Below are 22,305 nucleotides of genomic sequence, written 5' to 3'. Positions count from 1 at the left end.
AAGTGTACAGCGTTTAGGCACCGGAAAACCCAAAACCACCCATTTGTACATGATTCATCTCGATTCCCCCCCAAAAAAGAGGCTATTTTTCTGCAAATGCTTCGAGAATGACGACATCCAAGCTTCTCTGGAAAAGAATGAGAACTAAAATTCAACGTAGCGAGGCCGAGGCAGCCGAAAACTGCCTGTCCGCTGTCGAAGTTGGTCATGAAACGAAAAGAGCAGAAGGAAAGTGGAGAAAGAGAAGTCTAAATGAAGTACTCTTTCTTCTCCTCTGCGTGCACGTGGTTTCCCTCGGCGTTGATGATGGCCGTGTCGGCGTCGGGGGCGTCCTCCGCTCCTTTGGCCTCGTGTGTTAGATACGTCCCTGCGGAGACACGCAAAGCCAAACTCCAGTCATCCGCCCGCTAGAAAATCCAAGACGTGAGACTTGCGTCGAGAAAATTGGGAGTCCCAGTGACCCGATTTACCTTTATGTCTGGCCAGATATCGCCCCAGAACGATGATCAAACACAAGGTGATGAAGACCACGACTGCAACGACGCCGCCGATCAAAGCGTGGTCCGGCCCGTGAGGTCCGACAGCGTTAGGATCTGAAACACCAGGGGAGGCGGGAAACACGGAGGCCACAACATCGGTGAGACGTCTAAACACAGCCGGAGGAATTTATTAAACAGATCTGAGAATATTTAGCTCCAGAAAAACTAATCCAGATGTCGAGTTTACACCTGCCAACAAAAGCACACCAGTCCCCAATGAGCTTGCGTCGTACATTTGGAGCAGCATGACACCGCTGCTTTTGAAGTGTCTGTACTGTGATATAAAAAAAAGCGGTAAACACAGGAAATACCACAAAATTCAGGAAGTGTGGCATGAGCCGCAGAAACAAGCTGCAGAAAGACAAAAAAAAAAGAAAGAAAAAACCCCCCCCAGCTCTGACTGATGCTTTAGGGTGCTTTTTTTCTTCTTCTCCAGAGCTTGTACACATACTATCTTTTATGTTTTCTCCTTGCTCCCTGCCATACTTCCCTGCTTCCCTGAGTTTTTTTTTTTTTTAATAAGTGTTATTTAAAATGAGGTATCCTCTGCAGAGACGAGCTGAGGCTTACCCTTTGTATCTGCACTCTAATAAACTGTGAGCGGCGGTGTATTCACTGTGTACCTCGTATGCTCTCATTATCTCAAGCTGATGAATGACCATGGCTTGTGCTCACTTTTGCAAAGTGACCCTGCGAAATGACGGCGACGATGTTTCTTTTTTTTTTCTTTCTTAACAAAAATCCACTGTTAACAGAATGCAACCCTGATGTTCAGCATCCCAAAGTGTATGCGTGGCATTAAAAATAAGTGATGAAAGAGAACAAGATGAAGGGGTGTAACATGCAGTTTATTTAACTTCATGCAGACCAATCCCACCAGAATTGTTTTTTTTTTAAATCTGGATACTCAGACCCCGTTTACACGACAACGTTTCAAGTGAAAACGCATCGTTTTTGCCTATTCATTTTAGAAGTTTTGCATTTGCATTGCAATATTTTGGAAACGATGTCTGTTTGCAAAGCAACAGCAGAAACACTGAAAAAGATGTTTTCATGTTGGGCCTATAGAGGGTGCTGTTGATTGTTTTTGTCCTGAAGCCACACAGAGGCACAGAGAGAACGACACGCTATAAACATTAAAAATTGTAGTACACAGTACATTTATATTGACAGACGACAAAGTGGGACTGCTTGTTCGGGTGACTCAACTAAAAATCTACCAAGTCCCAGGAGAATATGGACTGGGAGTCATGACACTCTGGATACCTTCATTGCTGCTGTTTTTCATCTACTTGCTCATGTGCAGAAGAACTATTTACTTCGGCCATGGTGCAATTGCACAGTAGCAGTGGCTCCATCATCGAGACTGAGATTCAGCCCGAGCCTTTTCAAATAGTTGCATTTTCCCGCTTTCCCATGATGACACAGTTGGAGCATCTTCGTAAAAGTTCTGCCTTGGGAAACATTCTCAGCGGCTCCATCGTCGTGTAAATGAATGCCCAAATCATAACGAAAGTTTTACGTTTTCATTTGAACACGTCGTCGTGTAAACGGGGCCCGACTCACAAACAGGCCCTGGAGGCTTTGAAGCAATAACTGCTCTGGTGCAACAGTTGGGTTATTTCATTTTTTTGTTGCATGTCAATGGGAAGAATGAGCTGCATGTCAGCAAGGAGCACAAGCAATTTCCATATCACAAAATATCAAACCAGACGTCGTTACTCTTTTTTTCACCACAGTGAAATCACACAGTTACAGAAAACTTCATCATTATTATCAAATCAGCCTTTTTAGTCCACATTTGAATGTATTATATTACAACAATTAAAACGACTGCCTGGAGATAATAAGATAAAAATCTATTAACACATGCGTACAAAAGGAGATATCCACACATCTTTGCAGCATTGAGGACACCACTGATTCATATTTTTTCCACAGCAACTGAAAACATTTCCCCACACAAACCTACTGGCATGTTAAAGTCTTAAAAACTGTCACAAATTATAAAAGTAAACTATTGCAAATACTTCACACAAGCATTAACCCATAGACCTACTTAAAACAAAACAACGGAACCTTAAGTATTTTAGAAAATTACAATCCAATATATAAAAGAGAACATTTCCTTTTCATTTCTAAGAATGAAATCCCATTCTGACAAAAAATATCACCTTAAATCAAACAGAAGCATCACACCATTGTGTAAAAGATGAACCAGAAACGTACTGCGTGATCACTTAAGCAGTGTGTGACATGGCTGGAGAGAAAGTGACTGCTGTCAGCAGAGTGAGCGTCCATGCATATGGTGATGACTTGGCTCATGCTGGGTGAGGCCATGAGGTGTCCTGAGTCCAGAGCCAGATCCGGCATCGCGCACTCCAAACCTGGCTCGCAATGATCACCTGGTGGGAATATTTACCTGCTGTAGGCCCTGGAAAGTCTTTGGCTGTTGCCATGGTTGGAGACAGTGACAGCAGTAAGGGAAGACGAGGGGAACAACACCGTGATAAAACAGGTGACCATACAGATTTCAAAGGAAAAAGACAGGAAAATTGGCATGGTCTCAGTTTTCACTTTGACAGAGAGCAGGAGCGATGGCGAGCGAAGCAAACACATGCTCACAGGAAAATGTTTGCACAACACACGCCATGACAACAAGATGAAGAACAAAGGCGTCATAAAAAAATACAGTATTCAGATTTCAAACTGCACTGTGCATCCGCAATCGTTACACATATTTTTTAGGATTGTTGGTAATTTGAGAACACTTCCAAGACCTTGTCTACAAAGCAACATTTGAAGTGAAAGCGAATTGTTTTTGCATTGTTTTCACGCTTGGAAGGCAACATTTTGAGAACGATGTCCGTTTACGCGGAAATGACAATGTCGTTTTCATTTGGGGCCATTAGTGGATGTTGTTGGTTGTTTTTGAAATGAAACCACACACACATACATACAGAGAACAATATAGTATAAACACTAGATTGTCATTGGGTCATTGGGGTGATTCTTCCTAAAACTACCAAGTCCCAGGAGAATATGGACTGTGAGCCAAAACCCTCTGGAGGAAAAGATTGTTGTTATTGTCCATCTACTGAGCATGTGCAGAACAACTATCTACTATGCATGTGATGGGTATACTCAGTAGCAAAGATGCCTTTTCTCCCATTTCCACTGAGACATTTTCAAAAAATTTCAAAAAGTTTTCAGCACCATTGATGTGTAAACAGACCCACAAAGCGCGACAAAGGTTTTCTGTCTTTACTTGAAAGTGTCCATACTTATTAACACATTCTTCTCATTTCTTGCCAACTAACCACACTGAGTTGATAAAAAAAAAAAAACGTTTTGTACATGCTGATACTCAACTGTGGTCATGTGCACTGAGGTACTGTAGGAAAAAAAATAGGCTACTTTAGTACTGATAAACAAGAAATACAAAACATTTTGTACATTAATTTATAAAATAAATGTGATTTCCATTCATTTTACAACTTTATTTTGTTCATCATCAATAGCCTAATTTTTACCAAGTCACTAAATTACAAAATAATTCATCAGCACTACATTTAATGTGGTTAAATGTGCTTCATGTAAAATGTGTTGTGTTCAGATGTTTAAAAATAACCTAAAATAATAATCAGAATGTAAGAAAGCAACAATGAAAAACCCAACGGAAGACTTCCACTCATTTATATTATATCAATTATTAATCAAGGGTCCAAGCAGGTACCTTTTGCAGTGTGTGCGTGTGTGTGTTGCAGGAGATCAATAGTATGAGTGGCAGGAAGCACCAACAGGAGTATTTACAATTTGGTTTTAAAGTATAAAGTTTGGATGAAGAGCTGAGCCACAAGTGTGAAGTTAAATGTGAGAACGTGGGGTTGGCAGTGTTGGTGTCGGAAATGAGCAAACGTATCAAAGTGTTACAGCAAAAAAGAAAAGAAAAAAAAAAGAAAATGATGGCTGGATCCCAAGAAACGTGATAATAAAACTTCTGCAAATGAAACAAGTGCTGGCTAGTTGAGGGATGTATCTCAACATGATAAAAGCAGCACTGTCTGGTATACAATGAACCCATTCTTTCCTTTCGATTGCTTTGAAATGCAATAAATAAATAATATTTATTATTAAATAAATAAATTATTCTAAAAGCATAAAGTACTCCCAGTATACCTCTGGCAGACATGTCTGATGTTCTACATTCATGACGGTGATCACACTAAGCAAATACTGACAGTTATTTTTCTGTCTCTCAGATGCAAATCTCAGTGCATCACGTTAGTAAATCAGCTTTTCTAACCATTTTTCTTTTCTTGGCCGCAAAGCTTTTACAGATCCGGGCCAGATCGTTGGAAATGCTGCTACTGCTCATACACACCACCACCACTATAAATAGTTCTAGTTCTAGTTCATAAAAATGCACAAGTGTGTGGTTTCATCACAAAAAACAAACAGCATCCACTAGTGGCCTGGCATGCTCACGACGTGTTTCCGCTGCTGCCATTGTTATTGGAATCTTGTTTTGTCTCATAAAGAATTGATATGATATTGATATTTTGCAGTCCATGTTACAAGGATGACCTGTGTCAGCACTTTTGTAACCGTCAATCTGTGGAATTTTCCGGACACCATGAAAACGGACATCGTTTTTAAAGTGTTAGACGCAAAACAACGAAATGTTACGTTTTCACTTGAAACGTTGTCGTGTAAACGGGACCTAGCCAGTAGTTGGACCGAGGACAGAATGAATGCTGTAGCAACTCACTGCTCCCCCTTAAAGCACAAAAAGAGAGCGACTGAAATCCTTTATTTGCCTTTAATTCAGCTTATGGACAAAATCATATGGATGCCTGCAATACTAGAGATAGACGAGAAAGTATGCGTCGTCTTAATTTCTGTGGAGCAAAGTATTTTCTGTCAACATGTTTTTTGTTTTTTTCCCCCCACCTGTTGCTTCTGCTCCTGCATACTGTATGCACAGGCAGTCTGCACATAGTTTCAAGCTTTTCAAGTGAGTCGGTGAGACACGCAGCTGGTGAGAGCAGATGACTGTTACAACAACAACAACCAAAAAACGATTTTACCTACGAAAACATTTTTGGGGTATGAAAACGCATTAAATGAGTCTGCCAACTCTCAAGGAGAGGCAAAATGCGTTAGGCTGTAGAATAATCCTTAAACACATGTTTGTTTACGAGTGGATTTCAGAGGGCACCTTCAAGGTTTACGGCTTGATTTTCAAATTGAAGCGTTCCCCAACTCCGAGTAACACTCGTCTTTTCCCTATCGCAACAGCCCATCTATTTTCATAGCTGAAGCTACCATTTAGTGCTCTTTACCTGCAGAGTGCTCTTGAGGCTCGGTATGAGAAAAAAAAAATCTATGACACACAAACGCTGCAGCACTAATTCCATTAGGGGAGATGGCGTGAAGTACGCACACGGAGCATTTCCTTTAGGTAAACATCATTCCAACACAAGTGCATGTGCTCCTATTGTTCAGTATTGTGGGTGAAAAACAAACAAACATCCAGTCGAGGAACAACATTGCAGTAAACACTCGGGTTTTTCTGTTTTACATTTGTGGATCACCCGATGAAGCATCTTCCTAACTGTAAAATCTGCTTATTTTCAAGGAAGGTGAAGATGAAAGTGGAGGTGAGGTGAATGAAGAGAGAAAGAGAGAGGGAGAAACAAAAAAAAAACTGAGGTTTGAATTCATTGGGTAAAACAATGTGATTTTCTCGCTCGAAGCTCAGTTAGCTCATCAATCATCAGCTCCGCGTTCAGCGTTATGTTTGTGAGAGCATGGAGCGTGGAGCGTGGAGGCGGGGGCACGAGGGAGGGGGGGATTGCAGGATTTCCTGCGAACACAGCTGCATCGGCACCGGTGGGCTGGTGGGACGAAGAATACGGGGGGGGGGGGGGGGGGGGGGGTGTGGAGATAGAAGCGCTAACGTGGTGACGTCTGCTAAATGAAAACAGGAACAATGGGGAGCGAAAACAAACCTCTCTGCAGGGAACAGGCTCGGCATGAGAAAACTTACAGGAGAATCAAACAGTGCAAATCAATTACGGCGCGGGGCTGATGCAGGTTAATTCTCGGTGAGCGCGTCGCGGAGTAATGAAAATAACGATAGAAAATAGGGGATGAACAGTGACTCCAGCTATGAATGTATAAAATCCTCTCAGCAGCAGATGAGTCATGCACAAGGAACTTTTTTTTTTTTTTTTTTTAGTTTTGGGAAGTTTTTAAAGCACTGATGGCTGGTTGGTAAATAGGTTTGGCGCACACACGCACGCACACACACACACGCACTGGCTGTAAAGCTTGCAGCATGTCATGCTTGTTGAGTTGAAAATGTACACTCAGTATAGTGAAATGTGAGGGGAAGAGGTCAGGAGAGGGGCTACTGCTTCACAGATGGTTGAGGATTTTTTTTCTTTATCAGCTGTATTTAATTAAACTACTATTCACTTCTGTAATGTCTCACACAGAGCAGTTCCTTGCTGTATTTAATACAGTGCATAATTACAGACAGTAATAAATTGCAGCGGACCAATGACATTTACGGCTCCTCAGCTCTCCTGTCATTAGCAAATTAGGTTTTAGAGGCTGAGATGATCCAAAGAGACCTGGGAAGTATTCAGCCAGACACAATGTAGCTCTGAAGAATGACTGTCATCATCTGTGGAAATGAGCCTGTCTCTCACATCCTTTACCTACTGTACTCCAACACAGGATGTGAAAGGACTGCTGTCAGTCAATCTCACAAAAAAAGAGTGACAAACAGCCTTCTGCCACACGTACGTCCAAGAACACAGGTTAATTGAACAAGTTTGTTTTTAGCCTCATGAAAAAAATGTGAAATGTGTAGAAGGAAGCCTTCGGTCCAGCACATGGTGTGCAGATATGACAGGATGATACAGACGAGCCTGACATCACTGCCTGGCCCTGTTCAATGAGCATGCTAAAAGAAGAGGCCGAGATAACACAAACTGTCAGGACGAATGTGTCATCCCTCTCTCGCTTCATCTTTCCCCCTCTTTTTCCCAACTAAAGAATTTCTCTCCCCCGAAAGCCTCACAAAGAAACTGCTGTGCGTCTGCTGACTGCCTGGGTAAATGAGTCCAGCCTGCGTGATAAGTCACTACTAAACAAACTGCACTCTCGTGTGCCACTGCAGAATTGGCAAAATAAATAAATGGAAACAAACAAATCCGTGTTGAATTTTAACATTCTGCTTAATGCTTGTATTTTTACATTGCCCCTGTACATAGCGGTGTTTGATAAAGGCTCTAAACATGGCCCTAATGATGCATTTACTGCACCATGTCGTCTTTATTCTCTCAGCCCCATCCACTGTCTCGGGATTAACTTATCTATCCTCCAGGCGGTAGTCGAAAGCTAAATTCTGCATCCTTAACAGTTTTATTTTTTCCTGTCCCCTCACAGGGAGAGTCCAGAAGCTAAAGCCATGTAGTGATATGAGGTAAACAGGGTGATCCAGCAGTGTGCTAAGGCGAGATTTGATAGCGGATTCATCGGCATGTGGTCAGCAAAGCAGCGGGGCTATGCCTCTCTGCACTGTACTTAAGCACCGGTCTTACATAGAGGAGATACATATTTGAACTCAATTTACACACGTTTATTAAGGTTTAAAATTTGACTCACGGCCCTTATTCCAATGTTTTTTATCAAATGCCTGCGTTAGGTGTTTATCTTCTCTTACTACTTACTTCATGAAGTAAAAATAATTAATTTTGTTAAACAATTTATAATGACATCATCATTCATGTTTGACTTTAGTCTTTTTACAGTTCTATATTTACTTGAGGAGTAAAACTGTTTCCTTGTCTAGATTCTGTATGTATCTTCCACACTGCGGAATCACTGGGCCCTAACAAGAGAAGACCTGAATGAATGAGACAAAGTGGCACCAACATACTTCAACTCCTCATAGTTGACAATGCAGAGAATGGAAAGTTGAACCAGACACAAATGGAGATGATCAGGAAAGTGGAGAAAACGCTGCAGATACTTTGAGACTTGAGTGAAAAGACAAACATGGGTGCCAAATCCATTTTACTTCAGGGGCCACATACAGCACAATTTGATCTCAAGTGTCCTGGAACCAGTAAATAAAAGCATTAAAATACTGTATACAAATAACTAGAATTTTAAATCTTTGTCTTGGATTTAATGCAACAAAGTATTAATTTATCATTAGGACGTTCACACTTAATGAACTATCATTTTACTACACATGATAAACCTCAAATTTGGAAAAAAAGAACTGTAGTAACAACAATAATATGCCTCAGCTCACATGTGCTGATCAGCGTGGAGGTTACTGCTTGCATCATCAAAGGCATAAAACATTTCTTCACATGTTGCTGGAACTCAAAATATCGCAGGCCAGTTCATATTATGATCAGAATAACTTATCAAATTCCAGAAATTATATTTAATGTCGACACATTTCTACATCTTATCTCATCTTGATCACCCGAGCCAATTCGCCACATAAAACAGACTCAAGAGTACCCCCCATGGGCAAATATAATAATGTGTTATAATGTCTCACAGCTGGAGTTGGGCTCTTTGGGCTGTATGTTTAACGCTCCTGATTTAAAGACAGGCGAGGGAAATTTACATGGCAAGAAAACGGCCTCAAAATGAAATATAAACCTTAAATTAAACTTTTATTAAAAATGAAATCCATGCAATCGATGTGGCGATGCAATGAAGAGAGAACATGGTTCACCTAGTGGTCATTTTCTTGTGTTGTGCATGAACTCTTCTCAACTTTTAAGTGGTCTTTTTACTCAAAATATCTGCAGCACTTGCTTCATGATCGTCTCCACCCATGTCCGGTCCAACTTTCCACTCGCTAATTTATAAAGTGATGCTGGTGCCAGGACGTCTCAATCGCTCACGTCTTCCCTTGTTAGGTCCCAGTGATTGTTGATGTGGAAAATGTAGACACAATCAAGAGATGGAAAAGGTATTTACTCATAAACACCTACTCGTGTAGAGTTTATAATTTTGACATTATAGATGTAGAGGTTTAATCATATTTTCCAATAGCTCAGATTCTGTGAAATTCCACAAAAATGCATTTTAACAGGAAAGGACTTGGCCAATTGAGTGCAGATGTATTGCCTTTAACCATGCCTCCAGCAGGTGATGATCGACACGGGTTTACTTGACCAACTGGTAAATTCTAATGGTAGTTTGGGATGACGAGAATGACCAGAGACTTATCCTCTTTTTAAAGACATGTAACAAAGCAGGTGGGGTCAAATTCATATGAAATGTCAGAAAAGAATTTATATTTGTTGTCTTATAGGCTTATTGTAAAACTAGCTGCATGGCAGCACTGTGATTGAGCTAGCGTTACTGCTTTACATGGTGACGGCTGACGAAAGTGACCATATTTTGATATTTCCGAAAACAAAGCCACTTTCTATATTTGAAATGACTAATCAAGTTATGTTACATGAAACGAACTACATCAGTGATAAAACAATGGAAATGGCTTGATAGTCCCATGAAAATCAGCAAAAAATGGACATTCTTGAGATTTTTTTATGAAAGAAATTCACACGATGTGAATAAAAGATGTTTAGTCACTCAACACATTTGCATCTTGTCACAAGCAGATGTTATAAAAGAAAGAAGAATGTGTTAATCATTGCAGATGCCGTCCTGTTTGCAGAATAGTCGATGGTTTGCGGAGTCCTGTCAGAAAATCATGCTAAGACAAAAATCCTCTGGTAAACAATCATTAGCATAAACAAAAAAAAAAAAATCTAAGAGACGCACTGTTGATGTGTCAGCCGTTTGAACAAAAAGCCTAAGTGGCATGTTGTAATTATTGGTGTCTGTAGTTGACGTTTCTGTGGTAAAAATTGTTTACCGAAAGAGATAAAAATATGTCAGGAAAAAAAAAACAGATTTCACTGGGTCCTACCATGTCTGTTTGTTTCATCCCATCTAGTCTCGCCTCATCATGCCTGATTTTTGATCGGCGCTTGTTTCAGAGTTTGTTCTCCTCTGATCTGTTGCATGACTGTGATTCTGGGCTGTTTCACACAACAGCCAGAGTTTTACCTGCAGTTCTTGTCATGACACGTCATCTATATCCTCAATTCTATTTCCTTTCAATTAAAGATCGACACACAAGCTAGTCTCACAAAACAGTACAAGTTCTAATATATTTTTACAGATTGGCTGATGCTGATAGGTTACTAGAAATAGCACAATAACACAGATGTAAATGACTGTAATGCAATGCCCCCCTGCTAATAACTGAAAACATGCTGCACACTGACATTTTTAAAGATTTGTGGACTTTTATATTTTTGATGCACATTATACACAAAAAACTAAATTGATGAAGTTATAAAAAAGTGGTTGAATCAATAATTTTAATAGTTTTTTTTAACCTTTAACCAAGAATTGGGTTCACTGATCATGAAATGCAGACTGCTTTCAAATAATTGGACCAAAAACACACAGATGATGCTGTAGTTGAAGTTATATGAAAACAGAGGAGATAATTAAATATTAAAACCAAAAACTGGATGGAGAAACTAATAATGAAGTCTCACATGAAGTAATCAGTAGTTCTTTGATGAACCAGATTCCCCAAAATTGTGCCTTCCAGAATATTTATTCATGATCCTTCAGCTTTGGCTCTTATGCTCTTATTATTGGTTAATATTAAACAGATGGGACTTTTAAAAAAAAAACTGTGAGATAAAGCTGCCGTTAAGCAGGTCGTGATGATTGGCAAATCATAAGATGAAAAATACTTACATTTCTGGAAATGTGGACGTATATTCACTGTAAATAAATAACTTATTCTGCTGTTATGCTTTTGCCTTATTGTCTGTTTGTGAGCTGACTCTCCTCTTTGTGCCAAAATTGTATTTTTTGTCTTTGTGTTAAACACCAACCATGTTTGAGTGAGCACACGGTGGGCTGCAAAGCTGTGAGAGTGATAAAACAGCAGCAAGAAATGATCGAAAAAAATATATAATAAAGTGATCACCTATAGAGAGACCACAGATGTCAGTGAAGCACCTACCATATACAAACAGTACGTATTCAGCACTGCTGGTCCCCAGGTGGTTGCTGGCCTCGCAGCGGTACGTGCCGTTGTCCGTTTTGTTTAGCGTGGTGATGGTGAGCTCCCTGCCCTCCACAATCATACGCTCGATGTCTGGGAGCTCTCCTCCATCTTTAGACCACAGCACGGGTTCAGGTCTGGAGGGGAGGATAAAAACAACACTTTCACGAAATGTATAGTCCATAACACTATGTATGAAGAGCCAAATGCTTAGAAACATGGGTAAAACTGCATAATCTCTAATGAATATATGATGTTGCACTCATTTGTACCAGGTAAATGGAAAGTTTACTTTGTTTGTATATGACCTACACACACGCACGCACGCACGCACGCACGCACGCACGCACACACACACACTCCAGTGGTGACAGAAAAAAGTGCTCACTCTCCACTGGAAGAAACTTTGGATTCTGCGTCTTGCCCAAGGACACTTGGAGACATTGACAGACAGCAATGGGGATACAATCGACAAACTTGGAGTTGGAAGATTTCAAGCTCTGCCGTCTGAGCCACAGCTGCTCGCAGCTGGGGAATAATACCTCTGAACACCATCAGACTGGGAACCTTCCACTGGCGGAGTGGGGAATTTCAGAAAGCTGCAGATATGACACCCTGGCAGGGTTTGTTTATCCACATGAGAAAAAGTATTTCTCTATGATGCATTTTATTAACCTGGCTTTGTTGCAGTTAAAGTGAAAATATGCGCACTTCAATAGCGAGGATGAAAAACACACAAATTCATTATTAAACTGCTTTGATAACGTTCACCTTATAAGCATTGCAAATCCTGTGTATGTTGGCTGTTTGTACTGTTGGGACTTTCAGAAAGTTCCCAACTACACGAAAACGCTGTAATATTCTTCCTATGTATAATATTGGCACACAATCACCAATGTTTAGACTTATATTGGCTGGCCTTGGTTCATTTCGGTCTTCCTCAGCCTTTGCCGGCCATTTGTTTTGCTTTGCAGGTATGGCAGTGGATCTCATGAATGAACTGGATGGACTGGGAAACACACCAAAGAGGCCTAAGGGTCTTTGTCTGTAATAACACAGATATCCAGACATTGATAGATGCTCCAATGGTTTCTCGTCTTCAGGAATTTAACTTTAACAGCATTAACAATAACAGAGATGATGTGTTATCACTCATTAAAGGTGAGGAAATATTAGCGTATGTGATGCATGACTGTCTTGTGAGCAGTACAGGTGACAGACATTGGTGTGATACTGTATCAACAACCTTGAAAAGAAGTTGTGAATAAATTCAAACTTACATGGGGTTCCCTATTGAAACACACTCCAGTTTGAAGTATTGCCCTTCCAGTGGGATAATCAATGAATGTGTGATCTCCAGATGGGGAGCATCTGCAAAGACGAGACAAAAAGAAAGAATCCAGAGCTGAGGCGGCACTGTGTGTCAGAGACTTTAACTTTCACACTGACATGGTACAACAGTAGTTAGCGCTTTGCCCATTGGGCAGCTCCCATAGCTCCAGCCCATATCCCTGTTCTGCTTTGGTACTAATCCCTCACCTGCAAACTAATCCTACACTAATCCAGAACAAATGCAAAGCTAAACCTGCAGACATAAATGTAATCTCAATCCTTGTATTTTTTTTCCTCCTCACAATGCTAATCTTGCAGCCTAATCCAGCTTTGCGAGGTATGACTGCACTCACAGTGGACCTCCAGCACCTCGGTTGTCATGTAAGGAGTGGATAGAGACACGTGCTCCACGCTGCAGGTGTAGGCAACGCCGTCGTCCCGTCGATCCACCTGGAACTGGAGGCTGCTCCTCACCGTGAAAGACTTTCCTGTGGCGTTCACCTCCTTCGTGCCTGTAGAACCACAACGATACAGTCTTCTTGTGAATTTCAATTTTTATTTTATTTTATGGATTTCAAGCAAGACTTTTACCTCCAAAAATTATTTTTGAAACAGAGTAGAAAAACGCTTCAAAAAAACAAAAACAACAAAAAAAAATACTGCTTGTAAATGTTTAAAAAAGTGAGGAACATGAAATTGCATTTCAAGACATTGCTTTTCTGACAGAGGCAGCTGCAGTGTTGTTGTTGTTGTTGTTGTTGTCTTTCCTCTGCAACTCCTTTGAGGGAGAGAATCCTTGGCCTTTGAAAGTCAAGTCAAAGTAGAGTGAAAAGTGAAGGGAGAGCAATGCGGAGCGTTGACTCGGTTGGTTGGGTGTGTTTGCTCCTCCAGGACCATCTCTCAAACATCCCAGTCAACACAAACAGGCACCCCCCCCCCCCCCCCCCCCACAGCATGGATGGGGTAGATTTCCATAGTTTTAGTCACACTTTTCCGTACTTTTTCTCGCCTTTTGTGGTAGTTTCATGCCCAAACATTGAGCCTTTACACAACTTTAGATCCTGATTTGTGTTTGCTTTCTCCCTGGCCTGTGATGTTGCCTTCGTTAGGAGATAATTGGGTGCTTTTCTTCATCTGCTCCGCTGTTTGCACTCAGTGTGGTACAGCCACTTTTCTCTGGAAACAGCTGCATGAGGCTATTGGATCTGAATAAGACACTACCTGACAGTGGCCTCAGAAGGATTTCTCTTTAGAGATGATTCCCGTCTCATCTTCCTCACACCAACCCGCTCTTCTGCCTGCCATCCAGTGCAAAACCACTTTAATCAACACACAGACATATACTCCCTGCGCTCTTCCACACATATACATGCACACAAACAGCTCAGAATTCCCTCAGTCTATTAAATACTAAAAGCCCCTCAGCAATGAAACTCCGATCACCCCTATCATCATCATTTTGGGCTGATCTGTTCCATTTGTTCCACTCCACCGATTCTCTTTGATATTGTCGTGTGCGAGAGAATTAATTTTTTATTGGACCTGATAATGCTATTATAGCTGCTACAATTTCAGAATGACCACGTTTTTTTCTTGCATGTACTGCAATAATTACTGGTGTCAACTCTTTTATGAGATGACTTGATAGCTTTTGAATGTATTTTAGAGTATAGATGATACAAATTGGGAGAGACAGTGTGATTTTGTGATGTTCCCCTAAAAGGAGGATTAATCATTATTTAGTTTCAGTCTTGTTCTTTCCATGCTGTAAGTTGGTGTTCTATTATCAGTTTGTAAAATTACAACTTCAGATTTGGGAAATCAACTTTGTAGGAAAGATCACATCAAACGTCATAATCATTTGTCATATTAACCACTATGAATGATTGTAGCTGTATTGTGGTGGAGCGGTTATCACGCTGGAGTAATTTTTTTTTTTAAGCTTTTAAAGGCTAATTCGTGACTCTAAAATTGGATGGAGATGAGGCTTTGAACATACAATCAAAGGTTTTAACCAAAGGTTAATGTGAGGGGTGAGCCTTGCAAAGGGGGCGCTAGAGAGCTACAGGTATAATGTGGATGTAAGTCAGGGATGATAAACATAAAGCCCCTGGGCCCAAACTGGACCAGTGGACCTGTTTTTTATTTGTTGCTCATAATTTTTCTTAGAAGAAATCTGATATGGAGGTTTTGACTTTGGAGAACATTTTTGCAGTGTGGATGAAAGGATGGATCTGATATTTCCAATTAAAAACATCTAACCAAGCACACAAGACATGTTCGTACTATTGCCTGTGGATTCCAGACAGTTGTTCAGATCATATAATGTGAAAAACAAGGAAAAAGTTCGGCACCGGACCAAATATTACTACTTGGTGTGAGACGAGGCATGTGTGGTGTGAAAGTTTTGAGGGGTCTGGGGGATAGAGTGCAATGTCATCCAAACTCATCCTCCCACACTTCTCTGCAAATCCCTGCATTACACCAAAGAGGGTGTTTATTACAGAGAGCATCACATATACACTAATGCATCAAATACGCCTCTCTTCAACTTTCTAACTTCCCATGGATATCTCAATAGTTTATAACCATTTGATTGTTTTTCAGACATGAGCTTTAAGTACATATTTTCATTGTGCAAGTCAATGTGCACATTGCAATCCTTGAGAGAACTGTTCATATTAATTATTCAAGTCTCTTGCATTTGTATGCATGACATGAAGCCAAACTTCAAAACTAAAAGTAACAGAAGCCACGAAGAATTCAGCAAATTACCATAAATGACGCATCATTCGAACAAACAGGGAAGTCAGAGGCCTTGCATTCAAGAGTCAAAAGCCTTGGATTTTGCCCCCGAGTGCAGGAGGGGGAATAGGAAGTGCCTCTGTGGCATTACACACAAATCTCTCCAGCTTTTCCTCTCATTCGTTAAGTCGCCTGCAGCAGTGGTGCTGCACCAGAGAGGCTGTCAGTCTGTTTCAAGGCAGCTGCGAGCATAGCCGACAGAACGTGCACGCAGCAATGACGATCTGCTCAGGTGCAGCTGCTTTGAAGCAAACCCTCCCCCCCCGAGAGGACGGCCGGTCTGCAGGCAGGAAACTGCAGCTCTAATAGGAAGTGATTGTTTCTGATTTCTCAAGCCTCAATACATACAACACTGGAATACTAGATTACTAAACTCATGCACATTATTGTTTAGTGTTCACTGGGTCAATCTGTGACGTTATGGAAATAAATCCATGTCAATTAAAACCTTTTCTTATTCTGAAAAAGTGTTTCAGGTTGTACCTTTCAAACAAATTAATGTGTAACCCTTGCAGCGATGTCAAACGGTGTCTCTTTTAAAAGGAGAACCTCCTACTCACCGCTGTGTGCAGCCTACCGCTGATTGACTATTAATGGCAGCCAAAAATGTTTTGAGAATCTTTTTTTTCCCCCCTCTCCTTTCGGTGTTTTGACCTAATTTCCCCAGTTTATTTGAAATCTCATTAAGTATGAACTCATATTCACAAAAGTAAAATATTTTTGCTTCATTTGTCTGGGTCTTTTTTGGGGTGTTTAATTTTACACAAGAATGAACAATCTAGTACATTTAATATTTTGATGAAGGCAATTAAGCATAAAAAACATGTTTCTTCTGGTAAATCTGTAGTTGGGTTACTGTGAAAGCCTTAAATATATGCTCTGTGATTTTGGGTGGTACAATCCTTTAATTTAATGCTTTCACACCTACATTTTCTAAAATTGGATGGTTTGACGTCAACCACTGATCACAGGTTTGCAGTTTGTATAACAAATCATTAATACAATGAATCACCTGAATATTGACGCTTGGAGAACATGACAATTAAATTGAGTTAAAAAAAATAACTGTGAGCAGTGAAAACATGCAGCATTTTTGACAAGAGATTCAAAGTCCTCCAAACAAGAATATTTAAAAAATGAAATCCAACTTTATGTTCTTTAAAATACGCAACTTCAACTAGCAGTGTATTTCTACAATTACCTTCGCTGTATGAAAAGCCAATGTTTCTACTGTTCCATATGTGCTTACTGGTTTGTATACTTGTATGTATGTGCAAAATATACATGAAACATTAACACAATCCACAGGACTAGTGACAAAGTCGCAGGATTGCATGAGCATCAGATTATGTATTGTTCAGTGACATGCTGTGAGCACCAGGGGTGTAGGCAGGACATTGCATAGTGAGACCATCACTATCAACATCAATCACAATTGTATATTGTTATGCGAGTAAAGCTGAAGACTATCAAATGAGAGTGCGCTTTTCACTTCATAACAACTGCACACAACACAATCATTACCAACTCTAACAAGCTTAATATAAACCCAAATAAAGACATTTGAAACACCGCCAACCCAACTCCCATAATGCATTGCAGCGATCAGCTCCGTATCGCTACAATATGTTTCAGCTGGCAGGTGTTAATCGAACAAAATCAAGATGGTTAAACACCATTAAAGAAACTAAAACAATGATTCAATAGCAGTCTCCAGACTCTCCCAACAAGATATATCCCATCACATGCAGGAGTTGTTTATGTTGGAAACACAGAAACGCCAAGAAAATGAAAACAACTCTGATGGGGGAGCCGTGTGTGGTGCTGAAACCACTCCAGCAGAGCTGTCCAGGGTGCTGAAACCACTCCTGTGGAGCATCTGCAACCCAAATTGACATGAAAGTACGAACAGTTTTCTGAGCTTTCTTTTGCTGAAGGTCTGGTAGCTTAGGTGTTGGATTCCCATCTTTTAAAAACTGCTGCTTTTCCTCAAAAGAAAGTTGTGAAAAGGTTTTTATCGTCTCGAGAGCTGTCATCCTGCCTGATAACCTGCCAACTCGCGAGAGACCGCAGGTCAATTCACTAATGCACTGTGAAACGTACATATAGCATTTAGCATAGCACTGTTAATTCCAAATGTAAATGATTTTCATATTGAGGAACTGACTGCACATGAACAAACATCCATACACTGGATATGACCAGCAAAGGCAGAGCAGCAGTGTGTCTTCAGGACAGGGTGTGACCTTTGGGAAAGGGTGTGGCCTTCACAGTAAGACAGTGCAGGAGTGAGTAACTTGTGCAGCCTCTCTGCCATACCAGGAAATAGCAGTATGGAGTCATTTGGGCTATGAAAAGCACAAAATGCTGACACTTTTAAACCTACCGGTACTGTAAGCTACTGGAAATGGAAAAATTAATTATAATTCTATTATAATTAAAAAATATAATCAAAATGAATATTTCATTCATTTCAAATCAGCCTTGGGTCGACAGTGACGACCCTGCCTACTCTTTGTTGCAGCTTCTTTATTGTCTTCACTTCCAGAATTTGTTAAGATTGGGATGCATCTCTGTCCCACTAACTGAATTTATTGAGTGAATCAGTCTTTAAAGTGACCCACACCGTGCTGACAGCTCAGCTATTGCGTCACAGCAACACCACAACCATACAGCTGTGCACACATTATTAGGATAGAGCTAACAAGGGGAAGATAATTAATGCAAACATTTCTTTCCCAATTAAATAATCAGGAAATAGAAGAACAGCTTGACTACTAGTTCATTAAACCTGCATTTACCATTGGAGGGCTTCATTTATCTGGAACTCCCTCAGTCCATCTGACAGCAACAATAACCAACATTAATTCTAGCTTGTGTCCTTGGGCTGTAATATCAGCAGTACATTAACAGCGACGTGCTTGAGCGTGACCTGACTGCATATTTGTAGTTTTTCTCAGCTGTTTTGTCTCTGCTTGTTGTTGTCTTTACTTCACGAATCTGTTTATTTCAAGAGCCACTTCTTCCAAGATTAAAAATCATCTTCCTCCCACGAAATGATGTAACTTCAGCAGAATTTAATGACTGAATCAGTCATTAGGCTGATCCACACAGTGGTGACAGCTCAGCTGATGTGTCACAACAACATTATTTAATATCCCCTTGCACCCACCGGGTTACATTTTAGACAACAACAAAATGTGCCATCATATGCAGACGATACGCAGATTTACATCCGCAGACTGCAGGATAGCTCTAACTCTAATTTCTTTTAAAATGAGGTTGAAGGCTTTTCTGTTTTCCCCTCAGTAATGCAACTATTCATTCCTTTTATCTCCATTCACATTTTCCAGTGCATTTGCTCCTGCCAGTTATTTGCTAGCACTCTGAATTGCCTTGTTGATGAATATGGTATACAACGCTCTTTGTGTCATACAAAAGCAGCATCTGCACAATGTGTGTACGTGCAAATCACTGTTTCCTCAAATTCCATTTTCTCTCATGGATTTTCAATCGATTAGCAATTTTCAATACCTTGCTCAATGTTTCTTTCAGCATGTTGATATTTCTGAAGTTTCATGGGTTTTGTCACTGAATGCAGTATAAATCGACTGATCTTCATCTCAACGGCACAGTTTGTGATCTTATTCTCTTTCCAAGTGTGCTTTATTCAGCCCATCAGTCTCCACTCCATACTCTCTGAATAAAACCGTAAGTGGGTGATTCTGCATCACATCCCGTGGCGCACACTTCTCACCACCTCCAGTTCTGTCCAATTCTCCCACCAGCGATACTCTGTTGCATCAACAGCAGTGGCTACATCTTGTTTTTTACTCCCTTCATCCACATCCGGGGTGCCAAACTCGTTTTAATTCAGCGGCCACATACAGACCAATTTCATTTTGAGTGGGCTGGACTGGTAAAAAAAAAGAATACCGTAATAATCTTGAGATCTGAACTTTTAAGTTTTTATTTGTTGTGGCTTAGAATATATGTGATGAAAATGTCTGTATTTTCATGAATAGTAAACATTTTTTTAAATATGTTTTTTCTTTGAAATTATTACAATTTGCATAGATGTCTGGCAGGCCGGATTGGTGCCTCTTGTGTGCAGTCTCTTGCCTTATGTTTGACAGCACTGCTCTACATTGATCATTGATGTTGCTTCTAAAACCACGTGGCTTCAAAAGCATCACATCCATTTGGTGCCACTTTAAAAAGCCTTGCTTATTTTATTCTCTCCTTATTGAAATGATGTCAAACTGCTTGGCATTACAAACAACTGAAAATGAAAAATCACTAACTAATAACAGGAGTAATAACGCTGTGCTGCACCGAGTCAAGGAGCTGGATTATAAAGTTGCTCCAAATCAATTCCTAAATGAAAGCTCTCTCCTTGAAAGCAAATTAAATGTGATTAGTTAAGAGATGTAATTTCATCAAATAAAATCAACCTTTAAATGTAGCTGGTTATATTCAAACACAGCCACTTCGGTGTCCAGATTTGTGCTTGAAAATGAGCTCTATCCTACATCTGGTCAGAGATAGAAGCCCACCAAGCCCTCCGACTTTCTCCATCACTTGCAGGAAGTAAAATTATATTGGTTTATAAATGTTTTATGTTTAAAAGGGAACAAGATTAGTTTACATTGAAGCTGGGCTTGCTGTGAAAAAGAAAACACAGTCTAAAAATAGCCCCAACTCATCATCTCAGGCAATAAATATGAAAAAAAAAATCTTTTGAGGTTCTACAATACAAGAAGCTGTATTTCATTACCGTGGCCTATTTTTTTTAATTTATTTTTTATTTTTTTGAAATTCTCAGATATGTTCCAGCTTTCCCTTAATATAATGAAGGTTATATAATCGTTTAACCTATGTATGTAAATAGTGTTTGAAGAGTGAACACTATAGTAGCAAGAGCCATCGGGACCAAGGGATTGTTTCTTAATTGGGTCATTAAGACTTTATTTTAGAAGTCAAAAAAAGGGAAGATTGATCCCATCTAACTGCGGATGAAGGCAGATTACACCCTGGACAGAACAAGAACAGTTACTCATGTTCAGACCCCTGGTCAATGTAGAGTCATCTATTACCTTGATAGGTTTTTTCATTGAGTTCCATTTCACAGATGAGTCTTCAGCCTGTCAGTCTGAAATCCGTTCATGAGCTCCAGTTCGCTTGTTGCCTGACTGAGTGATTGTTGCACTGGTTGAGAGACCCCGTTTGTCTTCAACGCTCAATTGTTATGCAACTGAAGCACAATATTAGTGTGTCAATTGCAAAAGAGCAAGCAGAGATGTTCCTGTTTCTGTCTAAACAGACAAGCCTCACTTTGAATGCTGCTGGAGACTCATGAGCTCATGAGTCATTTATCTATGCCAATAACTTCATGAAGTTGCTCCCTTCACCCGAATTAAGATGAAGCGTATTGTGCAAGGTTACATTACTACTGTTTCTAGTGTTGACTAGAGAAAGATTAAGTTAATCATTTAGCTGACAACCACGTGTATCCCGGGATGTAAGCAACAGATTATTTAACTTTTATTAATTAAATTGTGTGGAAAAAAACGTCCAGGAATTACTTTAAAATGTACAAAATATACCCAAAAGGTATGCAGTATTTGGGCAAAATACAAATTTAACTGAATTCCAAAGAAAATATGAGACTCTTCCTCCACTCTTTGTGTCGTCATTTACACGAGCTCTAAACTCTAAAACACTTTTTCACCTGAGGTTTTGAAATTGGGACAATACATGTAAATCCTAATCATTAAAAAACAAATCCTTTAACCACCGCACCTGAGTTTTACACTGTGGCTAATATTCCAAATTTGTAATTTGTATTTATTTGCATGCATTACACGAATGTACATTTTTTTTCAACACTTTTAACATCTACTTATTATGTTCTAATGATACCTTCTGCTGAAAGATCTAACCACCTTCTTTATTGCAGTGATCTTAACATTAGAATGAGTAACACGCCTCTCACTTTGTTACAGTAGATTCAGTGTGAGGAAACAGTGAGCGAGAGAGAGAGAGAAGAGAGAGAGGATGAGTTTGGGAAAAGTGTGCAGTGTAAATATTCGGGGTTGTTTCCACAGTCTGGCAGCACGTCTTAATCTCTTTTCCCCCTGACGAGTAAAAGTTGTTGTTGCTTTTCACGTCCCACAGCTAGAAGTTTCTTCAAGAGTTGCGTCAAGTAGGAAGTTTGCGTAGCCGTGTAGTGTTGGGGTAAAATATGGGAGCGTATCTGGTGATATTTCAACTTTTTCCTCTGCTTTTGCAGAGCGGAGGACGCAGATTTAATATCAAATTTATACTAAAAATAGTATATCTCTGTCGTCTGGATTTAAATGTTTTGATATCTCAACTAACGCGGAGTAGAAAATTTGAATGAGCCTTTGTGCCCCTGTGAAAAGGAAATATAGGCCACTTTATGTATGCAAAGAGAGAGTGACTGTGGGTGGGTTTTTTTCTTTT

At 40.1% G+C, this 22,305-nt stretch overlaps 1 protein-coding gene across 1 annotated transcript in view; it reads right to left on the bottom strand.

Annotated features, from left to right (window-relative positions):
- Positions 1-248: 248 nt before the first annotated feature.
- The window catches only part of cadm2b (cell adhesion molecule 2b), a gene marked incomplete at both ends in the record, with an annotated part of 192,951 nt that continues 170,894 nt past the window's right edge, over positions 249-22,305 (bottom strand). Inside the window, 6 exons of the mRNA XM_080514005.1 lie at positions 249-367; positions 471-593; positions 2,962-2,988; positions 11,641-11,819; positions 12,963-13,053; positions 13,368-13,526. Of these exons, the coding sequence (XP_080370131.1) occupies positions 249-367; positions 471-593; positions 2,962-2,988; positions 11,641-11,819; positions 12,963-13,053; positions 13,368-13,526 (698 nt within the window). The remainder of the gene's footprint in view (positions 368-470; positions 594-2,961; positions 2,989-11,640; positions 11,820-12,962; positions 13,054-13,367; positions 13,527-22,305) is intronic.

This window comes from Blennius ocellaris (genome assembly GCF_963422515.1).
Source record: "Blennius ocellaris genome assembly, chromosome: 2".
Taxonomy (NCBI): domain Eukaryota; kingdom Metazoa; phylum Chordata; class Actinopteri; order Blenniiformes; family Blenniidae; genus Blennius; species Blennius ocellaris.
Note: the sequence above shows the minus strand (reverse complement) of the source record. Positions and strands in the feature narration are given on the sequence as shown.